A 23613-nucleotide genomic window follows, 5' to 3' on the forward strand; every position below is an offset into this window, starting at 1 on the left:
AAGTATCTAATAATCTGTGGATTGCAAACAGTAGAACACCACAGATTATTACAGTACAGATTAAATAATATGATAGAACAGAACACAGACAAGACAGAGTAGATGAGACGATTTGACAACTTGCCAAGGTCAACCATCGACAATGATGTATTTTTTAACCGACTTCCAAAAAGGAGGAGGTTCTACGTTCGGCTGTATGTATGTTTTTTTTTTTTTTTTTTTTTTTTTATGTATGTCCAGCGATAATTTCGTCAATTATGGACCGATTTTGAAAATTCTTTTTTTGTTTTGAAGGGTTTACTTCCAGGGTGGTCCCATTTTTTTCATGTCAGGATCTGATGATGGCATCTTGGAGAAATTGAGGGGAACTTTCGAAAGTTGTAGGGACGGCTAGTGCGTTTGTTAGTGTTTCCATAAGATATTTTAAACCACTACAATTTTATGAAGGTTTGGAGTTGGTCTGATGATGGAGCCGAAACACAGACGATGGAACTCGTCAACGATTTACAGCAGTCACCTTTTGTTTGGGCTTGATTAATTGGTATTGATGAGTACTTTCCACCTATATGGGTTGTGACTGTATTAAGGGTCTGGTGATGAAGACGAGGGACAGTGAAGAGAACTCCTCGACGGTTCACAGTAGCTACCTCGTGTTTGGACTTGATAAATTTGTATTGATGAGAACTTTCCACCTAGATGGATTGTGACTGTATTAAGGGTCTGGTGATGAAGACGAGGGACAGTGAAGAGAACTCCTCGACGGTTCACAGTAGCTACCTTGTGTTTGGACTTGATAAATTTGTGTTGATGAGAACTTTCCACCTAGATGGATTGTGACTGTATTAAGGGTCTGATGATGAAGACGAGGGACAGTGAAGAGAACTCCTCAACGGTTCACAGTAGCTACTTTGTGTTTGGACTTGATAAATTTGTATTGATAAGAACTTTCCACCTAGATGGATTGTGACTGTATTAAGGGTCTGGTGATGAAGACGAAGCACAGTGAAGAGAACTCCTCGACGGCTCACAGTAGCTACCTTGTGTTTGGACTTGATAATTTTGTATTGATAAGAACTTTCCACTTAGATAGGTTGTGACTGTACACACGCAGCAGGTGTGCTAACACTAAAAATAAAAAAATAAAAATTTTAATAAAAAAAATTCAACCGACTTCCAAGTCAAAAAATAACTTTAACTAAAAAGCAAAAAATAACATCCTACCTATGTGCTACCTTCTGATCAGTTTGAAGGCGGTGCCAAGCCAGTGTCGTGTTTTAATTAAAGCTGTTTCTGAAAGAACCACATAAATTTTGTAGTTAAAACGTGTTTAATTAAAACATCACTGGCTTGGCACCGCCTTCAAACTGATCAGAAGGTAGCACATAGGTAGGATGTTATTTTTTGCTTTTTAGTTAAAGTTATTTTTTGACTTGGAAGTCGGTTGAATTTTTTTTATTAAAATTTTTTTTATGTTAATATTTGACACTGGAATCCAGCTTTTTAAAATAATTAGTGCTGCCTATATTAATGTATACAGAAAAATCGTAAATATTCTTGTATAGGTTTACTTTAACAGTGATGAAAAAAATTAAAGCGTAATTAAAACTGGATTTTTTACATTCTTCAAAGGAAACTTGAGACTTATTGAAATTTCTGTAGAAATTTCATCTCATTGTCATTGCTTACACCTTATAAACTTGAGTATTTTTGTAAAGAACACATCCATGAACCAATATACGCCATAATGCTTATACAACCTATACAGAACTAAAAATAAAATAAGTAGCTCACGTTATTTATTTTACACAAATATATTTAAAATTTTGTATTTATTTTATACGGATATCCAAAATGTAAAATTAAGACAAATATAAGGCACAAGCTAATTTTTGAAACTCAGAGAAACGTCCACCACGTTAAAACCTATACTTTTACTTAATACATAAATGTATAATATAATAAATCGCAAAACCGAAAGTCACAGCGAAAGTGGGCACTGGGCATGGGCAGGGCATCACTACAGTGAATGTGAGAGAATGATAAAGTACTAAAGTAAAAAGTAGTCTGTGGAAAAAATGGTGCATTCGTCGATCCTCAAAACCGGGCCATACATTCGAAGCAAGAAATTAAATTAGATATCCACCATTTTGTTTATTTTTGCGAAAATATTTTATAACTCGAATACGATAGTGAAATTTTGTACTTCGCCGTTATATCATGTCAATTATGTACTTCAGGCAATGATTATAAGATTAGGAATGTGCTATTAGCGTACACTGCTATCAGGCCCTTGTGTTGAAAATTGCAGACATCGGCCGCGCCGCTAGTAAACACTCTTTGAAAATTAACACCTTGTCTTCCAAGAAAAGTAAAAGCCCGGGTGCGCAGGGTGCTCGAATCGATGAAAAGGGCCCGTTGAAATTCGTACAACGAATATTTAGCAAGTCCAAAGGGAGCAATCCCGCGGCGGTAAAGGTAGGTGAAGAGCAATAGACGGATGTTAGAACTTGTACAATTGGCCATTTGCTAAAGTGATACATTTATTTAGGAAATATCTAAGAGTTGTGGGCGACAGTCCCCGGTGGCGCGCCCGGATAACATGAATCATACGCCTGCACCGGACAGGCAGCAGCACGACCCTAATGTAAACCAAGTTGAGGAGATGGAAACGCAGGAAGGTGAGTTCTGCATTCATATCAGCGTTTAGTCCAAAAATTCTGCTTGGAAATTGACTCATATTTATGCTGTGTAACCTATGTGTTTCATACGTACATTGACACGAAACCAGTCGTAATTGATAAATTTGTTATGACATCGTGACATCAGGTGTTTAGTGTCTTTTGTGCACAGTTTATTTAAGATATTCTGGTGGTATTTTTATACTTAACCTCAATTTCAAGTAATACAAATAGCTTTTCATTGTGAACTTGGGTTGGATAGTAGTTATATCTTGTGGAAGTACATGTAAAGTAAAGTGAAATTTACAATCTTCTTTGTTGTGAAAGTGCAAGTTGTCAAAATCTAAAATTAGATTGCTTTGTTTTAGCATATATGTATGAAACTAATGTACTAATCTATCATAATGAGTAGGTAAGCATTAATTTATTTTTGTGAAATTTTACAACACAGATCTGGAAATGTGGACTTGGCATATTTTTGTTTTTTCATATGCAATTTCAGTCATCATCAACAATGTAAAGTGCAAAAATGAAATTATTCTTAATTTAGGAGTTAGAGTAAACAATTTATAATTAATTATAAACAGAGCTTACACTAAATTTAATTAGAGAATAAGAAAAGACAAATACTATGAAATACTCTATGATCTGGTCTTTAGTTGTTATTAACAGCCTATTTTAACAGCCCTGGGTAATCCTTGTAGCAGTGTGGATATTGTATTACAATGATCAATACACAATCAATAGAAGGGGCACCGGCACTTCAAGACTTGACTAAATATAATAATGTGCTGGATAGAACGCTGCAAAGCCTATTGAATCTGTGGGGCGTACATAACAGTTTCCAAAGAAGCAGTGCTAGTGATAGCAGGATAATACCCATCAGCAAATTAGCTACAGAAAGAGCAAGGCAATACAAAAATACAAAAGGGAGGCCAAAAGAACTCCAAAGAAAGAGGCACCGAGGATGCTTCAAGAACGGTCAACAGAATGGCTAGAAAGTAGAAAACAGCAATGGAACATGGACTTTATTTAAGACCTGATGAAATGAGTAGAACGAAAGCATGGAGAGTTGGATAAGCTTATAACACAAGCATTGACTGGACATAGAGTATTTAATACTTACTTGCATGTGATAGGCAAAGCAAGCAGTGAATGTTGCACATTTTGTGGAGAAGTAGACACTCTCAACCATACAATTTTTGGGTGCCTGGAGTTTAAAGGGGGATGCAGTAACACACACCCAGTCAATGAACCCTTAATTAAAGCAAACTTAGTGCCATATATGTTGGAGAACAAGGATGTCTGGGCTACGGGGGCAAAAATGCTACATAATATTATAAGACAACAAGTGAAAGACAAAACCTCCTCCCTGAACTAATGCATGTATACTGCGGTACCAGGAAGGCTGGGAGGAAAAAAACAATAGAAATCTGATAATTCTATTGTATTATAATATTGTCTAATCTAAAAAAAAGTTATTTATTAATTGTTCTACAAAATACACAATATTTAAATTAAGCCTAACCACAGTTGATTTTCCTGTTTGGACTGTGCACTGTTTGTTATTTACAACCAGAGCACAGTGTATATATGGAATTATACAATATTAAAAATAAAGAGTATCACCAAAAAATTCACTAGATAGTAGTAAAATAAATTAACTATGTGGCTCAATATTGTAGTATAACATTATACAGGTTGATCCAAAAAGTATTTTTTCAGTTTTTGTTTATGTATTTTCATACATAGAACTTCTACATGAAGCTTTGTTTACAGCACTTGTATGTAACCAGTTTTAAGATCTGCAAACCAGTTTACTTATGCTTCAGTTACCATAAATGTGTCACTAGTGTTAAGAATGTGTGAATTAGAAATATATTTCAGGGAATATACAACTGGGGCATTTTGAAATGCATATATGGATCTTATTCATTAAATTAGCATAATTTTATTCAATAAGAATGTATAATTTAAGATTTCATAGGTGTAGCTAGTTGTACATTTAGTTTGATAATAAATATATTTTAGACTGATAAGGAAAGAATAGCTGTCACAAGTCACATGTTTACTACAAAAAAGTCTCTACTTACACCTAAACAATCTAAAAATATTAAGATATTTCATAATTGAATACATTCCATAGGATATAGCAATAAAAAATTGTTAGGGCCAATAAGAAAATACAAAAACTATTTTTGATTTGTTTCTGTGTCTGTTTTCTGAGTAATCTCATCTCATATTTTTTTATGAAATTATGAGATGAGATTACTCAGATATGAGAAATGATTAAGAGGATCATTTCTGTCATGATGATTTCTGGTATGATTTGTAATCTTTGTTATTTTCTTAATTTACAAGTGCTGTAAAATACAATATTATTCTTAATTAAATACTCCTAAATATTGATTAGATTTAGTTGAGTATTCAGTTGTGTCAGGAGACACTTTGAACAGCGGGACATAATATAATAAATCAAATCAAACACAACACTCATGTAACCAAAAGCTGTTTAAAATTAAAGGCTATTTTATTTTTATTTATTTATTTTAGTTGAATTCAGTTTCAAAAATTGTGTTTTAAAATTGACACCCCACTATTAATAACTATCATGGTCACAATTTTTTAAATTAATATTATGCTTGAGAGAGAGATATGTGAATAGATATGCTGGTTGCACGAGACCATTGTTTTTGGAAGTCCATGCAAGAGCCTATGTCCAGCAGTGAATGTCCATCGGCTGATAATGATGATAATGTGGATGATGATGAGATGGGTGTCAACTTTCAATGGTAAACAATTTTTGTTTGTAATTTGAAAAATTAAGGTATTTTTTTTTATTCATTTTCCTAAAATAAAGCAGGATTACCATCTGGTGCTGGTTCTGTATATATTTTGAATTTTGGGACACTTGTTAAACACAAGTTAGTTTTGGAAAAAATTATAATAAAATACATTCATATATTACAATTTGTAAACTGAATGAATTTTTATCTATCAGATAAGGATAAAATATTTTTAAAGCTTAAATATTATTATTGCAAAGTAGCAAACTGAAAAGTATAATTTATAATCATATATGTAAATACTTTTTACAACCAGCCTGTTAGTTATGACAAGTATCAAGAGGCACCTATCAGCTGGTCAATATGTCAAAAAATTTCAAAATTACTGTCATTAGAATTATGAAAGAATTATTTTGCCCATAGCTTGCATTCACTGCCATAAATAAATTTAAATCTGATTAATATTAGTATGGTTTTTTTAAGGAGTACAGTGTTTATATTATCAGGGTGTCTATTTATACTAAACCCCTACTCAATGTTTTCTGTTTACCAACAAACAAATTAAAAATGAGGGTATAAATCGCTAGTTATTTCTCACCTATTAATTATAATTAACTTTGTCTTAAATTATTGAAAATTAATTCCATTAATAAGCTTCAAACAATTAGATATAGTTAATAAATTTGAATAACATTTTATATACAAATAATACATAATTTAAAATAAATAAGTTATGAAATGTTTTTACCTTCGTTTACAACTTGTTTGATGGTAAACAGTACACATATAGTAGGGTTGTAGTGTAGTTTACATATTAAATTACGAATTTTTATTTTAGTGGAAACTGTAGAGACAGCCACAGACAAGATTTGGGTTGAAGATCTAATGAAGGGGCCTAACGGTGGCGTAGTCATGAACGATGTCATGAAAAACCAGGAGACTTCATCATCAGACATGCCTGTAAGTTGTTTAAAATTGTTTGAAGGTGAGAAACTTTGCATACTTAATATTGCCCAGTTGATGAAACATCTCATATAGACAAATGAATTTGTATATAAGAATTTATTTATTTTGCTATTATCCGCGAAAAGCCGAAGAACCCATGCAAATTTACTTTGCAATTGCATGTTGTAGAGTCAACATCTCCTGAGGATGCTTTGGTTTCGGGGTGAAACATACGTAGAGAGTATTTTTTTTGGACCTGGGTGACGTTGTCGCATGGGTTCGTCGACTTTTCGCGGATAATAGCAAAATAAATAAATTATTATATACTCATGATAAACTTCGCAAAGTAACACCTGCTTCTATCCAATATTTAAATGAATTTGTGTTCTTGGTAATAAAATTAATCTGTAAATCAGTCAAATGATCCAATGTAATAAAATTTTTATATTTTTTATTAACTCAATAGCCAATGTCCAATGTCATTAAGCTTAGTAACATGAAAAATTCAATATTAATTATTAATACTTTTATGTAATTAATATAATTAAAACATATAACACATTTTTTGAATTCTATTGTTTTGTCATTCTAAATATTTTTATTCAATTAGCTTTTTGGTCATATCTTAAACATTCTGTTTTAAAAATAATTATTTATTTTTATAGTTAAAGTAAATGATTGATTCAAGGAAAACTAAGCTTTTGTTATTCAGTTAAATTTGGTTTCTAAGCTTGGGATGATAAAAAAAATAAAACTGGATTTGATCAAAAGTTCTTTTAAACCTTGTTGTCTAATTATAAGTTAATTTGGAATTATTTTGTTTTTTTTTTTCAGTTGGCGTGCTTAGATGCTGAAATGGAAGACGACGAAGCACGTTCGGAGGCGACCTTCCAGTTCACAGTACTTAATTTCAGAAACCTCAAGGATTCTGTTCTATCGCCTCCATGTTACGTTCGCAACCTGCCGTGGAAGATCATGGTGATGCCACGACAGGCGCCGTCACCTGATCGTCAGCAACAGAAGTCTCTGGGTTTCTTCCTCCAGTGCAATGGTGAGAGTGAGTCGTCGAGCTGGTCGTGCTACGCCATGGCAGAGCTTCGACTTATCTCTCACAAGCCAGAAACTGAACCGTTTTATAGAAAAATTCAGCATTTGTTTTATAGGTGGGTTCAATTTATTTACTTTTAGTTGTGCATGTCATTTATTTTTAATTCAGCTACCATATTTCTTATGACCCTTTTTCTGTTAAAACAATCATGAAACTTGCTTTAGAAGAAAGTAAGTACGAATTTTGAAGGATTTTGATTTACTTGGATATAAATCTCACTTTTAGCTACAGATAAGATTTGGATGGTATGAGAATGACAAGTTATGTCATGATTTTTATTATATATTTAATGGGATATTGTATCCTTACAGCAATGTTCTAGACACTTCTTGCAATTGAATGTTTCTTTTGCAGTAAGGAAAATGATTGGGGCTTCTCACACTTCATGTCGTGGTCGGACGTGTTGGACAGTGATAAGGGATACATCAAGGATGATTCAATCACCCTCGAGGTCCACGTTACTGCGGAGGCCCCTCACGGGGTCTCCTGGGACTCCAAGAAGCACACGGGTTATGTTGGTGAGTTGGTGTTAGAATAGAATAGAATATATTTTTATTTGTACACAAGTAATAAAAGAAACAAACAGAATATACATAAATCTATATGATTGTGGACAAAAAAGGTATCCACCTCAGCACAATGCCCCAGCAAGCTGTGGTGCTGGTTTTCAGGTGAAACCTTGTGTATTCACAGACGTGTCTACAACTATGGTTAACTTAAAACAATATTTGTTCAACTATATGAATTATACTAAATAAAATAAAAATTGAGAAACAAAAAGGAACAGAGTAATAAACAACAAAACTAACATATAAGGGAAACTAAATTGACAAATTAGGTAAAATCAAACAAAAATAAATAAATAAAGTAAAAAATATGAGTCAACCCGTAAAGTGAACGCCACCACAGTAACCACCACTGTTAGCTATTATTTACTGTCTATAATCTTCGTACTGCGTAATAAATTAATTTTCCCATTATTATAAACCAGTAGACACCCTCGAATTCATCATCATCGTCATATAACAGAGAAAGAATCACAATTATTTAAGAATGCTGCGATATGTGGCATAACCTAGAAAAGAAAAAGGTCTACTTAATGCAATAAAACTATAAATGCATGCAAATAAATGAAAATAAAACGCAACTTACATATTCCTACGATTTTCATGGCAAACTACTCCACTTCTATACTTACTTAACCCTTCAAGTGCCTTGACACTCAACCTTTTTAGTCTTAAGCAATGCAAGCAAAAGGTTGAGTGTCAAGGCACTTGAAGGGTTAAGTAAGTATAGAAGTGGAGGAGTTTGGCAGGAAAATCATAGGATTGCATGTCTCGCTTGCCTTAACGCGGCATCGAACGGGCTGACCGAAGCCAACAAATATTTATTTGCGGTGAATCTACTGAACTGATTTTAAAATTCTTTTACCGTTTGTAGCATTTTATTTGTGAGCTTCATAGGCTATATTTTATTCACGTTAACGGGTTAAATCGCGGGGCATCTTGCTATAGCTTGAAAAATTCAACATATACTCAGGGATCCCTAGAACAACAAAATTCGTTCGTGACACTCCTGATGCCCCGCGCGCACGACTTAAAACCCGCGCAGTCCTTTCCCCCGTCGCCCGCATATCATGCGAGTGTCATCAACGAACTTGCCAAGCTATAGTGTATTATAACAAAATAATGAAGTTTATTTCACGTTGATCACATTACTTTCCTCTCTTTGTATGATATTTATTTCTTTTCAATTATTGATTTGAAGGCGGTCTCGGTATTGTTATCGCCTTACGAACGCTTCAAATGGAAATGAGTACCTACACCTACACCTACACAGAAAATATGATTGGTTCTTTTCTATTTCAAACTACGTTTTCTATTCACATTTCTTTTGATAACTCGACGAAAATTTGTAAATAGTTGCGATAAAAATAACATGAAAATCAATAAGCATACTCGTAATATGCTGAGTAATTTATTTGAAGTCTTATTTCATTAATGAATTGGTTGCTTGTGGTTTTTATCGTTTCTAAATGTTATTTTTCCACTCTTTAGAAACAGTATTATAGGCAAAAAATCGCAAGTCAGTATATGCATACGTGTCATGATTTGTGAATTAAGAATCGTAAGCGATTCAAAAATATAAATACCCTGTACTGTTTTTCACAAAAAACTTGGGTAGACACAAAAGAGTAGGGGTAGGGGTAGGAATAGTATAGGGTGGCAGTTGAATAGGATAGGGGTAGGGAATGAGTCAAAGCGAAGCTTGACCGGGCCCGCTCATATTATAACACACACAATACCTGAGAAGGTTTTAGGTAGACTATGCTTTCGATTGGAGAAACTACCACACTAGAAAATATAGATAAGGGAACAGAAGATTGGAAAATGATAAAGAAAAAGAAAAATTAAAATCTATTCATATCAATCATTTATTTTCAGGTTTGAAAAACCAGGGCGCAACTTGTTATATGAACTCATTGTTACAAACTTTGTATTTTACAAATCAATTGAGAAAAGCAGTGTACAAAATGCCTACTGAATCTGATGACTCTGCCAGGTAAATTTATTTAACCACATTAACCACTATACTCATAGTTAAATATAGCTCAATTGCCTATAAGTCTATCCTGGATAAATATGTAATGACTTATCAACATATTCGTTGAGAATATTCCCAAAAAAATAATGTATTTAATGATTTTCTTAAAGAATATTGCCAAATCTTTTAAATATGACCAATATTCCTGTTCCCCCCAATTAGTCAGAAAACACTATGTTAAGAGTGGGTACAACAATAGTTGAGTGGGCAGGGCTTGAACTACCACCTCTCAGTGATGAATCTGGCCCCTTTACCACTGAGGCTTATACTTAGCCTGCCAGATAGTCGAGTTAGCCTATGTGGTTTCAGATATCAAGGAAATAGGGCTTTATTTCTGTCTATGAAACGGTCAAAATGAACTGTGAATTTAGAAACTCCACTGATTTAACCAATGGACTAATGTGGCACACTCTGTAGTCTCTGTATATTAGAGAAGTGATAATGTAACCATACATTAAAACAGCTGCTGTATTGTTAAAAAAGAGTGGCGATCACAAGAGATGAAATCAAAGTGATACAGAGAGATTTAAGATAGATTTGTAGGCTTTTTGAGTGACTTCAAAATTTTTCCTTAGGTCTGTCGCCCTGGCGCTGCAACGAGTGTTCTACGAATTACAATTCTCAGATAAACCTGTGGGCACGAAGAAACTTACGAAAAGTTTTGGATGGGAGACTCTCGATTCCTTTATGCAACATGATGTACAAGAATTTTTAAGGGTAAGTGTAATTTTTTAATAACATAATATCGAGTTTTCTACCACCTAGTGGGGGCTCGATCAAGGCTGCGTTTTCCGATGCGGGGTTGCCATTCCAGCACGATGCAACCTTACTTTTAAAAAAATCCTCTAAAGAAGCCTATATAATGCGCGCCACAACATATAGCCAGGGATCCCTAGAACATTTTGTACAATTGATTACTAACAAGCTAATTTTTCGTGAGTAGGTCATCTCGATGAGACAATCAACTTTTTGCTTGCAACTTTATTTACGTCAATTCTTGATTCTGATAGCTATCTGAGTTACCAGGAAAGAAGAATTACAGAGCGTTGTACCGAGATAATATACCACGCAATTTGTAGGACATTGTGGCTGTTAAGTTGTATAACTATTAATTAATCAACAGTAATGAAACATCTGGTTAGTAACAACTTTTGTTACTCTACCCTCCTCCCAATTTGTACCAATAACGAGGTTATTAAAAGTTGTTACTAACCAGTATAATGTGGCGAGAAGCAGCGACAGTGATTGTACCATCATTTTGTGGTAGAGGAAACAGCTCGAGCAGGTCCCAGGACTTGTGACCTTGAGTGTAGGTTTAAATATAATGTAAAATATTTATGTACGCTTTTTCAGGTACTTTTAGATAAGTTGGAGAGTAAGATGAAAGGAACCTGTGTGGAAGGAACAGTGCCAAGGTTGTTCGAAGGCAAAATGACGTCATACATCAAGTGCAAGAATGTCAATGTGTCCAGTACTAGGGTTGAAACATTCTATGATATACAATTGAATATCAAGGGAAAGAAAAACAGTATGTATTATTTATTTCCAAGTATTTCAAAGGGTAGCATTTAACAAATCAAGGTATGCTGATATGGATGAAATTTAGGGTCACCATTCTCACTAGATGAAGAAAACAATAACAATTAATGTTGCAAAATATGCAAGTTACGGTCACAAATTCACAATGAATTTCTTTAAAAAAATCAAGTGTGTGTGAATTATTCACGCCAATTGTTTTTAAATTCTCGCTTTTTATTAATTTTATTTTTCTTTATTCTTTCACGTGAGGAAACGGCAAAGGTATTACACCGTACAGCCATGTCTTCAAATCTCGCTCTTTAAATTCGCAAGTCATTAAAAACCATATTAAAAAAATGAACGCATTCCACAGACAAGATTGCTGCATTTCATTCCAATTTCAAGTTTTTATTTTTATCAAACAGACAGGGCCTTAACTATGATGATTTTATTTACGTATAAAACCTCCTTCGTTATATATAAGTAGGCGGCTAGTACTTGGCTAATACTTGTAACAGACAAAAATTAAAAAAAAACCAAAATACTTTAGCCCCTAGAGGCTGAAATGGTTTTTTAGTCCCACTGTGGAGCGATAATATGACAGTGTTTTTGAACAAGAGTAGTGAAAAAATATAACTTTTGTTCAATCTAGTAGAACAATAATGAACAATTTATGACCCTTTTAGAAATGTGTCTATTCAGTAATAACGTCATCTATCGTGTTTGATTTTCAGTTGACGAGTCATTCAAAGACTATATAAGCACGGAGACTCTGGACGGCGAGAACAAGTACGACGCGGGCGAGCACGGCCTGCAGGAGGCTGAGAAGGGAGTCATCTTCGCCTCATTCCCACCAGTGCTGCATTTGCACCTCATGCGCTTCCAGTATGACCCCATCACTGATAGCTCCGTTAAATTTAACGATAGGTGAGATAATATTAAATTAATTAAAAATATACATATACAGGTGCTCGGGAGTATTTCGCATAACTTCAAGGTGTTGATGAGTCCACTTATATTAGGAGCCGAACTGCATAATTAATATTTCTTTAACTAAAAAATAAAATCTTTTATGTTTTCATACAAAGTAATTCTAATAATTCCGACTATCCATGTAACACACTGTATTATCTATTTTTGCATTTTAACATAAGTAAAACTTGGCTACATAATAATCATATAGGAATTTGGGTTGAATTTGCAAATGCGACTACTTGATTTGAGTGCCAAGGAGTTGTGTTTGGCACTCATTGAGTGGGGACGTTTTTGGTCGCTGATTGTGACTCTTAGGTAGCTACTATGTAACAGTTAAATGGCTGACTGTAGGTGAGTTAGCTAACTGAGTGCCTAGTGCAACGATCTCCTATTAAAAAGTATCCACTTTTTAATAGGAGATCGATTTAGCTACCTAAGAGTTAGCGAATTAACTAACACATAACTACTGGTAATTAAACATTATTTAATCTGTTAGATTTGAATTCTACGAGCACATAAACTTGGACGCGTACCTGCAAGAGAAGCCAGAGACGCCCGCCGACTACACGTTGCATGCGGTGCTGGTGCACTCGGGGGACAACCACGGGGGTCACTACGTCGTCTTCATCAACCCTAAGGGGGATGGCAAGGTGAGCTTCATATTGCTTATAAGAAAGAATAAGAAATTTTTATTTGAAATACTCAGTATAGAATTACAATGACATCCTGGCCCTTAAACTATACTACAGCCATACTTGAAGAGTTTGTTGGTAAACAGTATTCAAAGAGTAGGGCTGTAGTATAGGTAAGCCCGTGTCTTAAGGGCCAGTAGTTATTCATTCATTGTAATAAAATATTGTAAACGACCTCCGTGGCGCAGTGGTATGCGCGGTGGATTTACAAGACGGAGGTGCTGGGTTCGATCCCCGGCTGGCCCGATTGAGGTTTTCTTAATTGGTCCAGGTCTGACTGGTGGGAGGCTTAGGCTGTGGCTAATTACCACCCTACCGACAAAGACGTACCGCGATTTAGCGTTCCGGTACGATGTCGTGTAGAAACCGAAAGGAGTGTGGATTTTCATCCTCCTCCTATCAAGTTAGCCCGTAAAAAAAAAGTCTTCTAACGGTTCGTGTTACCAGTAACCAACGAATCTGAGATTTGGTTGGACTTTGACCTGGCTCAAAGACAGGTCGGACTTTGATCTGGCTCAAAGACAGGTCGGACTTTGATCTGGCTCAAAGACAGGTCGGACTTTGATCTGGCTCAAAGACAGATCGGACTTTCATCTGTATCTTATCCATGCAATTATTCATGTCAAATATCTTACTTAACAAGCGCTCTTTTGTTATCATAAATGAAAATAAGAATGATGTGGTGGTACAGTGGTGCAAGTTCGACGACGACGTGGTGTCCCGCTGCACGAAGCAGGAGGCGATCGAGTACAACTACGGCGGACACGACGAGGACATGGCCATGACCGTGCGCCACTGCACCAACGCTTACATGCTCGTTTACATCCGGTTTGTTGTTTATATTATACTAGCGGACGCCCGCGACTTCGTCCGCGTGGAATGGGGATGATGACTAGGTTTGAATATATTGATTTTTATGATACATTCGGGTATATAAGGTCAATGTTAACTAATTTATACATAAAAAGCAATGATTGACTGGATATTTGCAAAATAAATAAGATTATAAAATTTTAAAATCTACTAAAAATATTTTATCGTAATTAGATAAAAATTCATACAGTTTTAGCTTCCTTACATTAAATGTGACATTTTTAATACATGAACTATAAACATAAACACACAAATAACAAAGATATTAGTAATTTTGTTTAAACGCCCATACAAATTTAATGATCACTAATTGCCTACGACGTCATAAGTTCGTACCATTTTGTATGGGGCGTTTTTCAGGGATCCGCGGCAGCGCCGCAAATCTGACCCTTTAGATCCCTGTAGCTCCGAAAGTAATGATCGCAGATACTCTGTTACTTTTACAAAATTGCTTTACTATTAGCATACTCTTAATTTACATACAATTTAAAAAATCTGTCATCATCCTTAGCCTATGTGTTAATCCATGCTATAATATATCTCAATACCAAATTTTAGCTAATTTGATTAAGTAGTCAAGGTGTGAAAGAGTAACAAACATTCATATCATTAAAATCATCAGTTTACGCAAATCTCGGGAAACCACGGTTTCTTTTTTCGTGATAAAAAGTAGCCTATGTGTTAATCCAGAGTAAAATCCATTTCTATTCCAAATTTTAGCCAAATCGCTTCAGTAGTAGCGGCTTCCTTCTTCTTAATCGACTCCTCCACTTTTGGCGATTGGCTGCATTTTTGAGTACACTCCGCCAAAGATGAGTGTGTAGCATCCTTAACTAAATCCGTCCAGCGGGTTGGAGATCGACCTCTGGATCTTTTGCTTTGGACTTTCCCTTGCACTATCAACCGCTCTATTGAATCATGATTTCTGGAGATGTGGCCAAAGAACTTTAGTAGCAGCGTTAAAGAGTAACAAACATCCAACAAACTTTCGCGTTTATAATATTAAGTAGGATTAGACAATGATGGTACAGTGGTGTACATGCTTGTTTACATAAGGTTAGTTCACTTAACTCTCATTATTTTAAGAAAAAAAATTGTCGATGGTAGCTGGTTCCGTTAAGATCAAGTTGAAACTGTCGCGATTTTTTTCCGGCGTTTACGCGTCTTGACGAATCATTTTTCAGATTTTCAATATCACTTTCGCTTATTTTAGACATTAACAAAAATCTGAGGCCCTAATTTTTGTGATAAACACTACGATATTAGTTTGCAGAATAAAACCATACATTTTTCTCACAATTTTATTCTCTATCACACGTAAGCTATTGTTTATAACCAACGACAAAAGAAACACAACTCTCGACCAGTGTTGTGCTTCTTTCGACTGTGTCGATCATGTTATAATCCAAAGAATACTGTCTTTCGATATAGTCAGTTTGTTTTGCACATAAAATATAAAATGAAAATACTTTCGCAGAGACTCCCAGCTGAAGACAGTGCTACAAGAAGTGACACAAGCAGACATACCGACGGAACTCAGCGAGAGGCTTGCGGAAGAAAAGAGGATTGAAACTGTATGTGATGTCTTTTTGGTTAAATAATATTACGAATGATAACGAAAGGGCGAGGCACGTCGCGCAGCGTGTGCAATAGCGTCCGGTCCGAGCGGCAACACTCGCCTGTTTAAGTACCCCCTAGGGTACCGCGCCAGGCCTGCTCTCAATGATTAGGTTCGGTCCTTAGAGAAAGAAAAAAAGAAAGAAATATCTTTATTTTTAGGTAGTGCCACACATTACAATATTAAATTCTAAATACATAGCTTATAGCTAGATCAATAATAGAAAAACGCCCTGCAATATGTGGCACAACCTAGAAAAAGTCCCTAACTCAGCATTTTACCACATAATTCCTATACAAAAAAAGTATGCATCACTGATTTTCAGTTAGGGCCCAGTTCAGGTGCCGCCACGTACACAGTTCAACATCCTATGTAAACCAACGATCTTTTAATAATGTAAACTATTCTAATAATGTAAGCTATCTATTAATGCCATGGCCATATTTATTTCAGATACGTCGCAAGGAGCGCAACGAAGCGCACCTGTACATGAACGTGAACGTGGTGCTGGAGGAGGCGTTCGACGGGCACCAGGGCAACGACCTGTACGACCCGGAGCGCGCGCACTACCGCGTGTTCCGCGTGCGCAAGCAGGCCACCGTCGCCGAGCTCATGGAGATGTTGGCGGAGAACTTCCGCTACCCGCTCAAGCATTTGCGCCCTTGGCCCTTCAGCGCGCGCTCTAACCAGGTCTGTTGATTATACTGGGGGAGCCGAAGAGTGGATTTTTGCAGTTACTCGAGCGCGGCAGATAAACATGAGGTACTACACCTTGCACGTTGTTGAGTACATCCACCAAGTATGAGCCCTTAATATTGGTGAGTCATCATCATTATCAACCCATATTCGGCTCACTGCTGAGCTCGAGTCTCCTCTCAGAATGAGAGGGGTTAGGCCAATAGACCACCACGCTGGCCCAATGCGGATTGGCAGACTTCACATATGCAGAGAATTAAGAAAATTCTCTGGTATGCAGGTTTCCTCACGATGTTGTCCTTCACCGTTTGAGATACGTGATATTTAAATTCTTAAAATGCACACAACTGAAAAGTTGGAGGTGCATGCCCCGGATTCGAACCTACACCCTCCGGAATCGGAGGCAGAGGTCATATCCACTGGGCTATCACGGTATTGGTGAGTACTACTTCAGAAATACTCAACCAGCACGTCAAATTAAGGTAAGGTAGGTGAGTTGATAGCTAAATACTGCACTTTTCGAAAATCTGATTTGAGCGTAACGTTTTTGGGAGGGTTTTAAAATTAATGAAACGCTTATATTTTAGTTGTTGAGTTACGAGCGCGATTAATTTTTTACTTATTTTGAAGGATAACCTGCCAATTAGTCGCTTAAGTTTTCTGACAATTTCAGTAAGCCAAAGTAATAAAAATTACTTTTATAGTCTAGTTTTTTTTTCGGCCGCTAAAATCGAAAAAAGTAAATAACCATTTATTCTTCCTATAATTTAATCTACCAAATGTAATCGGTCCCCATGACGCTCGAGTAACTGCAAATTTAGCATCCATGGCTCCCCTACTATTATACATTACTAAGACCCGAGTTCACCGACTTTCATTTAAACGGCGTTTACATAACCGGCCTGTCAAATATTAAACGTAGTTTGAACAAGGAGCGTTTATTTTTTCCTGTTCACCAGACGCTTTTTGACTTTGGTTTGTAAACTGTGCGATTGAGAACGGCGAGTGAACGAAGAACAATTATTTATTATCAATAACAGCATTACCAACTTGCGAGGAATTCCTCAAACGGTGGAGATTTTTTTGGGGAATTGATATAATGTTCTTCCCCCAATTTGGGGAGTTTCCGCTTCGATTTGTAGGGATTTACAAAAATACGTATTGGCAACGCCGTTTTTTTATTTACGATGTCAAATTGACAATTATTTGTGTGCTGTCGTCTTTGCTTAACTCATGTGTGAAATGAGGTACTTATATGAAGTATAACTTCGTCCGCGTAGAATTCAGTTTTTCACAAATCTCGCGGAAACTATGTATTTTTCTGGGATGAAAGAAGCCTATGTGTTAATCCAGAGTAAAATATATTTCCATTCTAAATTTCAGCCAATTTGCTTCTGTAGCCGCAGCGTAAAAGAAGAACAAACATACTTACACACTTACACACTTTCACACTTACACACAAACTTTCGCCTTTATAATATTAGTGTGATAAAATAATATTTTTTTTCTTCACTTAATCTTAATTTCACCCACTTCCCGGTTTTCGATTAAGATGAAATTTTGCACACGCTCTTAGTTCTGATGACAATACATGACTAGCTAAGAAACGTCATTACAAATCCAATATGCTGTTTCAAATCTACCCCCATGATATGGATATCAAATGAAAGGGGAAAAAATAGTCACGTGACTTGATCTTTAAACTATTTGGTTTTTTTAACTATTTAAAGTTCTTTATTAACAATTGAATATGATTAATCTTCACAGACTTGTCGACCAACGTGTCTAGACATCACGAACGACCAAAGCAAGACGGTAGCAGACATATCAGAGAACATGAACCCGTGGAACATATTCCTGGAGATGTTACCCCCGGACTCTGGGTTCAGCACGCTGCCGCCGTTCGACAAGGAGAACGACGTGGTCCTGTTCTTCAAGTTCTACGACCCCAAGCAGAAGCGCATACACTACTGCGGGCACCATTACCTCCCCATAGCGAGCAAGCCGGCCGATCTTATACCAATACTCAACAAACGTGCTGGTGAGATGTTTCTACATTTTTTTTTTTTTTTTCGTTTTTGTTGACGTGATGCCGTCTTATAAATGAACACCGGCTGCACGCACGAAAAAGTGTCCCATTCTGCTTGAGTAGGGTAAAATGAAAAATACCTAAAAACATAATTATATAGACGTAATAAAATTATAGTTATTTTTTGTAAGATATAAAACAAAAACACACATGCTGTAATATAATTTATAACGCTTATCATCCATCTAAAAACGAAAGGTAATATTTTAGATCTTAGCATTAGTTTTTTTGTCATAAAAGTGCTCAACATTTTATGAATAAAATTAATTTCGCGAGATAAAATATAATAAAAAAATATTTAAAAACTTCATTTTAATAATTTTGACAATAAATGACAACCATTTATCTGTAACAGTAAACAATATTAAATTACTTTATGAGTAATACTTGCTGTTTGAGGTGCATTTGCCTAAAAAAAAAATCAGTTGTCTTTAAAGACGGTCTACTGTCGATAGTTGAACGTGACAACGTGACACTGATGGAGTGGTTGCATTTTTCAAAAGAAAATTTTGTATGTATGTAATTTGTATTTTGTATCCCTGCAGTGTTCTGTTATCTATGGGTTTTAACTTAACACCAGTGGACCCTTTGCTTATTCTGTCAACTAATAATGATACTTGAATAACAAAATTAAATCTTAAGTAGAAAGTAAAAATGTATAATGCATATTTTTTTGTTATTTAGGCTTCCCGCCCGACACTCCTCTAGTTTTATATGAAGAGATTAAGCCGGACTTCGTAGAAAAAATCAACAACTACAGTGAACCACTCGAAAAGGTATAATTTATCAGTTTTACTCTAAAAGTTTTTTTTGTCTTTCTTCAGGATATATAAAAAGTCCAGTTAACCTCATATATTGATATTTTTTCTACATAAATGGAATTTATGGAGCATTTCTGGTCACAAAAACCTTATTTTAGAGATGAATCAGAGTGAAGTTAACACTCATTTTTTACTTAGAGGAATAAAAATAATTACATCAAAAATTACTTTTAACCTTTATAATTATTGTTCTGTAAATATTTTTTTTTTTTACATTGGCCACAATTTTATTGGCCTGTGTTAATTATTATTACTAGAAAAATAAAACCATTTTTACAAGCGCATATAGATGCCAGAGGTATGGAGTTGATCAACAAGTACTTTTTATAAGCAATATTTCAGAAGTTATACTAACATATTATATTTAATACCAGGAGTTAATTTATAATTTCTGATTTAAGATCAAAGCTACATTCACCTTCTAATGCATGAAACTTACCGGCACATTTAACTAGAGTTTAAACAACATTATTTGGGTAGTCATACACATAACTATGTAATTTTTATGAATAATAATCACTAAAGGTTCAGTTCCATTCATACAGGAATTTGCACCGACTTCAAAATCACAAAAATAAATTAAAAAGCAATAAATAACATTGTATGTGCTAACTCCTGATCATATTGCCTAGCCAGTGATGTATTAATTAAAACCGTTTCTGAAAGAACCACAGTCTTTGAATCCTAAAAGTTTATAATTTAATCGGCTTTAGTTAATGCATCACTGTGTTGACACCGCCTTCAAAGTGATCAGGAGGTAGCACATACAATGTTATTTTTCGATTTTTAGTTTGTTTTTGTGATTTTGAAGTCAATTCAATTATTTTGTTAAAAATATTTTATTTTTCTGTTTTTAGTGTGTCCTAGCATTTAATTTTCATAAAAATCAGTTCAGTAATTTTAACACATAATAACGCAACCGATTTTTATGAAAATTAAATGGGACTAATGTGGAAGTATATACATACTATATTTATATTCTTTCAAACAAAAAAAATTTAATTGGTTAAGAAATGACGAAGTCATGCGTCAAAAAATCAAAAAGTTACACAAGTATCTTCCATTATACGAGTATGTAATAGTAAACTTGCCAGTTTTTTAAATCTTAAATCGTTAGTCTATGACTAACCTTGAAAAAAAATGTTAAATTGCTTCCGTCTCTCATACGTACAACTGCGATCGAAAGTGAGATAGATATCTTTCTAATTACTTGTTAAGAATCATCATACCCAAACCATGGTCAAATTGAATTTACTTTATTTAAAGTATAGTATTTTTTTTTATTCTTTACAAGTTAGCCCTGGACTACAGTCTTACCTGATGGTAAGTGATGATGCAATCTAAAATGGAAACGGGCTAACTTGTTAGGAGGAGGATGAAAATCCACACCCCTTTCGGTTTCTACACGACATCGTACCGGGACGCTAAATCGCTTGGCGGTACGTCTTTGTCGGTAAGGTGGTAATTAGCCAAGAAAACCTCAATCGGCCCAGCTGGGGATCGAACCCAGGACCTCCGTCTTGTAAATCCACCGCGCACACCACTGCGCCACGGAGGCCGTAAAGTGAAATAAAGTGGGCTAACTTGGTTAGGAGGAGGATGAAAATCCCCACTCCTTTCGGTTTCTACACGGCATCGTACCGTCAACCGTACAAGTCGATCAAGACCAGGGTTATGTTAGAGTTGGTATATCTATCTCGCTGTGCTCGCGTACGCGTGAGGGGGACGGAAACAGCCGCCCCTCGGGTTGAGTCGTGTGCACGCGGCCAGGTATTGGACGAGCTGATGGACGGCGACATCATCGTGTTCGAGCGGGCAGACAACCGTCACGAGGACCTGGAGCTGCCGACCTGCCAGGACTACTTCAAGTACATCTTCTACAAGGTCGAGGTGCAGTTCATTGACAAGACGGTGCCCAACGATCCCGGGTCAGTGATACATACAGGAGGCTTTTTTAACACGTTCGCTGTGGCATTGATTTTTCTGTACTTTACCCTGGTACGGTACGAGGTTTGTTGACCTCGTACCGCACCTTCTGTGGTGGTTTATCGACCTCTTAACTCTTGAAGGCGTTTTAAAATCCTTTTTTGCTCACATATTTTCTGTAACTTAATAGGGTAGTTGACTCATATCAAATTTAATATAAACAATATTAATTTCGTGTAGTACATGGACAAAGGATCCGAAATGTATCGATATTTATTAATAAAAGTTAAAGATTTCTTATAAAACTTAATTTCACGTATTTTTTTTTAAATTTCCAAACGTCAAAAACGCTGTCGTCTATTTTGTGACGTCACTAACACACTTGATGTACTAAACGTAGAACTAATTGTTAACTAATACTTTTGTCAAACGCTCCGTTTGTAAGGGAGTTATTATAGTGACGTCATGAAACAGTTGAAATATGGACTGTCATGTCCGACAGGCGTTTTGACTCATCGTATTGTCAAAAACATATTTAAAAAGTAGTCTAGTAGAATGATAATGAACTATTTATTATAAAAGACCATTTAAAAAAAGTGGTGGTCAGGCCCCCCGGGTTACAGGCGAGTTGGCCGACCACTTGGTAGGTGGTCCGACGACATCGCAAAAATCGCTGGCAATACATGGCAACTAGGCAAAGATCGGCAGAGATGGTCTGAACTGGAGGAGGCCTTCACCCTCTTGTATTACTAATCTGTCTATAATATTATAAGTTACTTGTAAGACAAGAAATAAAAGGCTTTTTTATTTTTATTTATTTTATTTTATTTATTTAAAAAAAAGTGTCAACTAGCCTATTATTGACACCAATCATATCAGAACCGAGATTCACTTATGATTATGTACAATTAAAAAGTGGCCCTTCTAAATTATAATAGTGCTCAAATACGGCTATGGGGCCAGTCAATTTATATTTTGTCTATGGGTGAAAAGTAAGATTTGTACAAATATTTTCAGATTCATTATGGAGTTGTCAATGCAAATGCGCTACGATCAAATGGCGCGGGCGGTGGGACAGCGGTTAAATGTGGATCCATTCTTAATACAATTCTTCAAATGTCAAAAGTTAGTATTATCTGTCATAAGAACCTTGGATTTACCAGAATATAAAGTATATGTTGCTCAAAAATCTAATCTGTCTTGCAGTAAAAGTCTCATTAAAATCGGCTTAACCATTCCAAAGATTAGCCCGGATGAACAGAACAGACATAACCAAAATGAAAAAAAATATATATGTTTTCGTTTGAGTATTGTGTAAATAACTATATACAGGGTGCTCGGGAGTATTATTTCCCATAACTTCAAGGTGTAGACGAGTCCACATAGAGGAGCCGAATTGCATAACTAATATTCTTTAACTAAAAAATAAATACTTTTTATGTTTTCATACAAAGTAATTCAAATAATTCCGACTATCCGTGTAACATAACATTTTAAAATACGTAAAACGTGGCTACGTCATAATTATAAGGATGCGTTTATGGGGCACAGTTTAAGTACTATTTTCAACAGAAATTTTATTTACCCTGAAAATATAAATTTTTGAACACATGTTCCTTGAACATTTTTAATTTATTTTCGGTAAATAACACCAGAGTTATGGGAAATATTCCCCAGCATCCTGTATAATAAGCATGTGAGAAAATACAGTGATGTAAAACTACAGGCTGTATACAGCTAATAATTACAATACATACTTGAATTATTTTATTCATACATTGTCCCGTGGGCCTATGATCTTGTGTACTATGATGTTGATCGTGGCGCTATGTCATTCTCCTATGTCGTGAAGACGACATAATCTACCTATAGAGTGGATACATTTTTTGTAGAAAATCGGATAATCTATAATTTTAGTCTGAACTATTTTTGCTGTAAATCTCACTGTCTAGCTGAAAAACGCGAAAAACCTATTTTTGCAAACTTTTTATACAATTTTTTGCACAAGGGACATTGATGGGGACTTTTTCAATTCATTTATAATAGTATTCTAAACATTCATACCAATTTTTAGCTCTATTGGAATTATTGTACTTACTTCTATTTTAGGGATTAATTTGATTGGACTAAGGGAAGAAAGATTGTTATCAAAAGTACATAAAATAAGTATTTATCTATACTAATATTATAAAGCTGAAGAGTTTGTTTGTTTGTTTGTTTGATTGAACGCGCTAATCTCAGAAACTACTGGTCCGATTTGAAAGATTCTTTCAGTGTTAGATAG

General features: G+C 35.3%; 1 protein-coding gene across 5 annotated transcripts in view; it reads left to right on the forward strand.

Annotated features, from left to right (window-relative positions):
• The first annotated feature begins 2042 nt into the window (after positions 1-2042).
• LOC112049686 (ubiquitin carboxyl-terminal hydrolase 7) overlaps positions 2043-23613 on the forward strand; it is a 29264-nt gene continuing 7693 nt past the window's right edge. For 3 of the 5 annotated variants that reach the window (XM_052884145.1, XM_052884144.1, XM_052884147.1), the window contains exons 1-17: positions 2044-2475; positions 2549-2678; positions 6303-6424; positions 7244-7572; positions 7872-8035; positions 9962-10079; positions 10697-10838; positions 11475-11649; positions 12374-12566; positions 13111-13264; positions 13998-14134; positions 15657-15753; positions 16251-16487; positions 18261-18534; positions 19267-19358; positions 21174-21331; positions 22347-22454. In XM_052884145.1, the coding sequence (XP_052740105.1) occupies positions 2600-2678; positions 6303-6424; positions 7244-7572; positions 7872-8035; positions 9962-10079; positions 10697-10838; positions 11475-11649; positions 12374-12566; positions 13111-13264; positions 13998-14134; positions 15657-15753; positions 16251-16487; positions 18261-18534; positions 19267-19358; positions 21174-21331; positions 22347-22454 (2579 nt within the window). In that variant the 5' untranslated portion in view covers positions 2044-2475; positions 2549-2599. Of the gene's footprint in view, positions 2476-2548; positions 2679-6302; positions 6425-7243; positions 7573-7871; positions 8036-9961; positions 10080-10696; positions 10839-11474; positions 11650-12373; positions 12567-13110; positions 13265-13997; positions 14135-15656; positions 15754-16250; positions 16488-18260; positions 18535-19266; positions 19359-21173; positions 21332-22346; positions 22455-23613 lie in introns of all 5 variants that reach the window. The other 2 variants (XM_052884143.1, XM_052884146.1) reach the window with 2 other exon arrangements.

Source organism: Bicyclus anynana, chromosome 11 (assembly GCF_947172395.1).
Source record: "Bicyclus anynana chromosome 11, ilBicAnyn1.1, whole genome shotgun sequence".
Classification (NCBI taxonomy): Eukaryota; Metazoa; Arthropoda; class Insecta; order Lepidoptera; family Nymphalidae; genus Bicyclus; species Bicyclus anynana.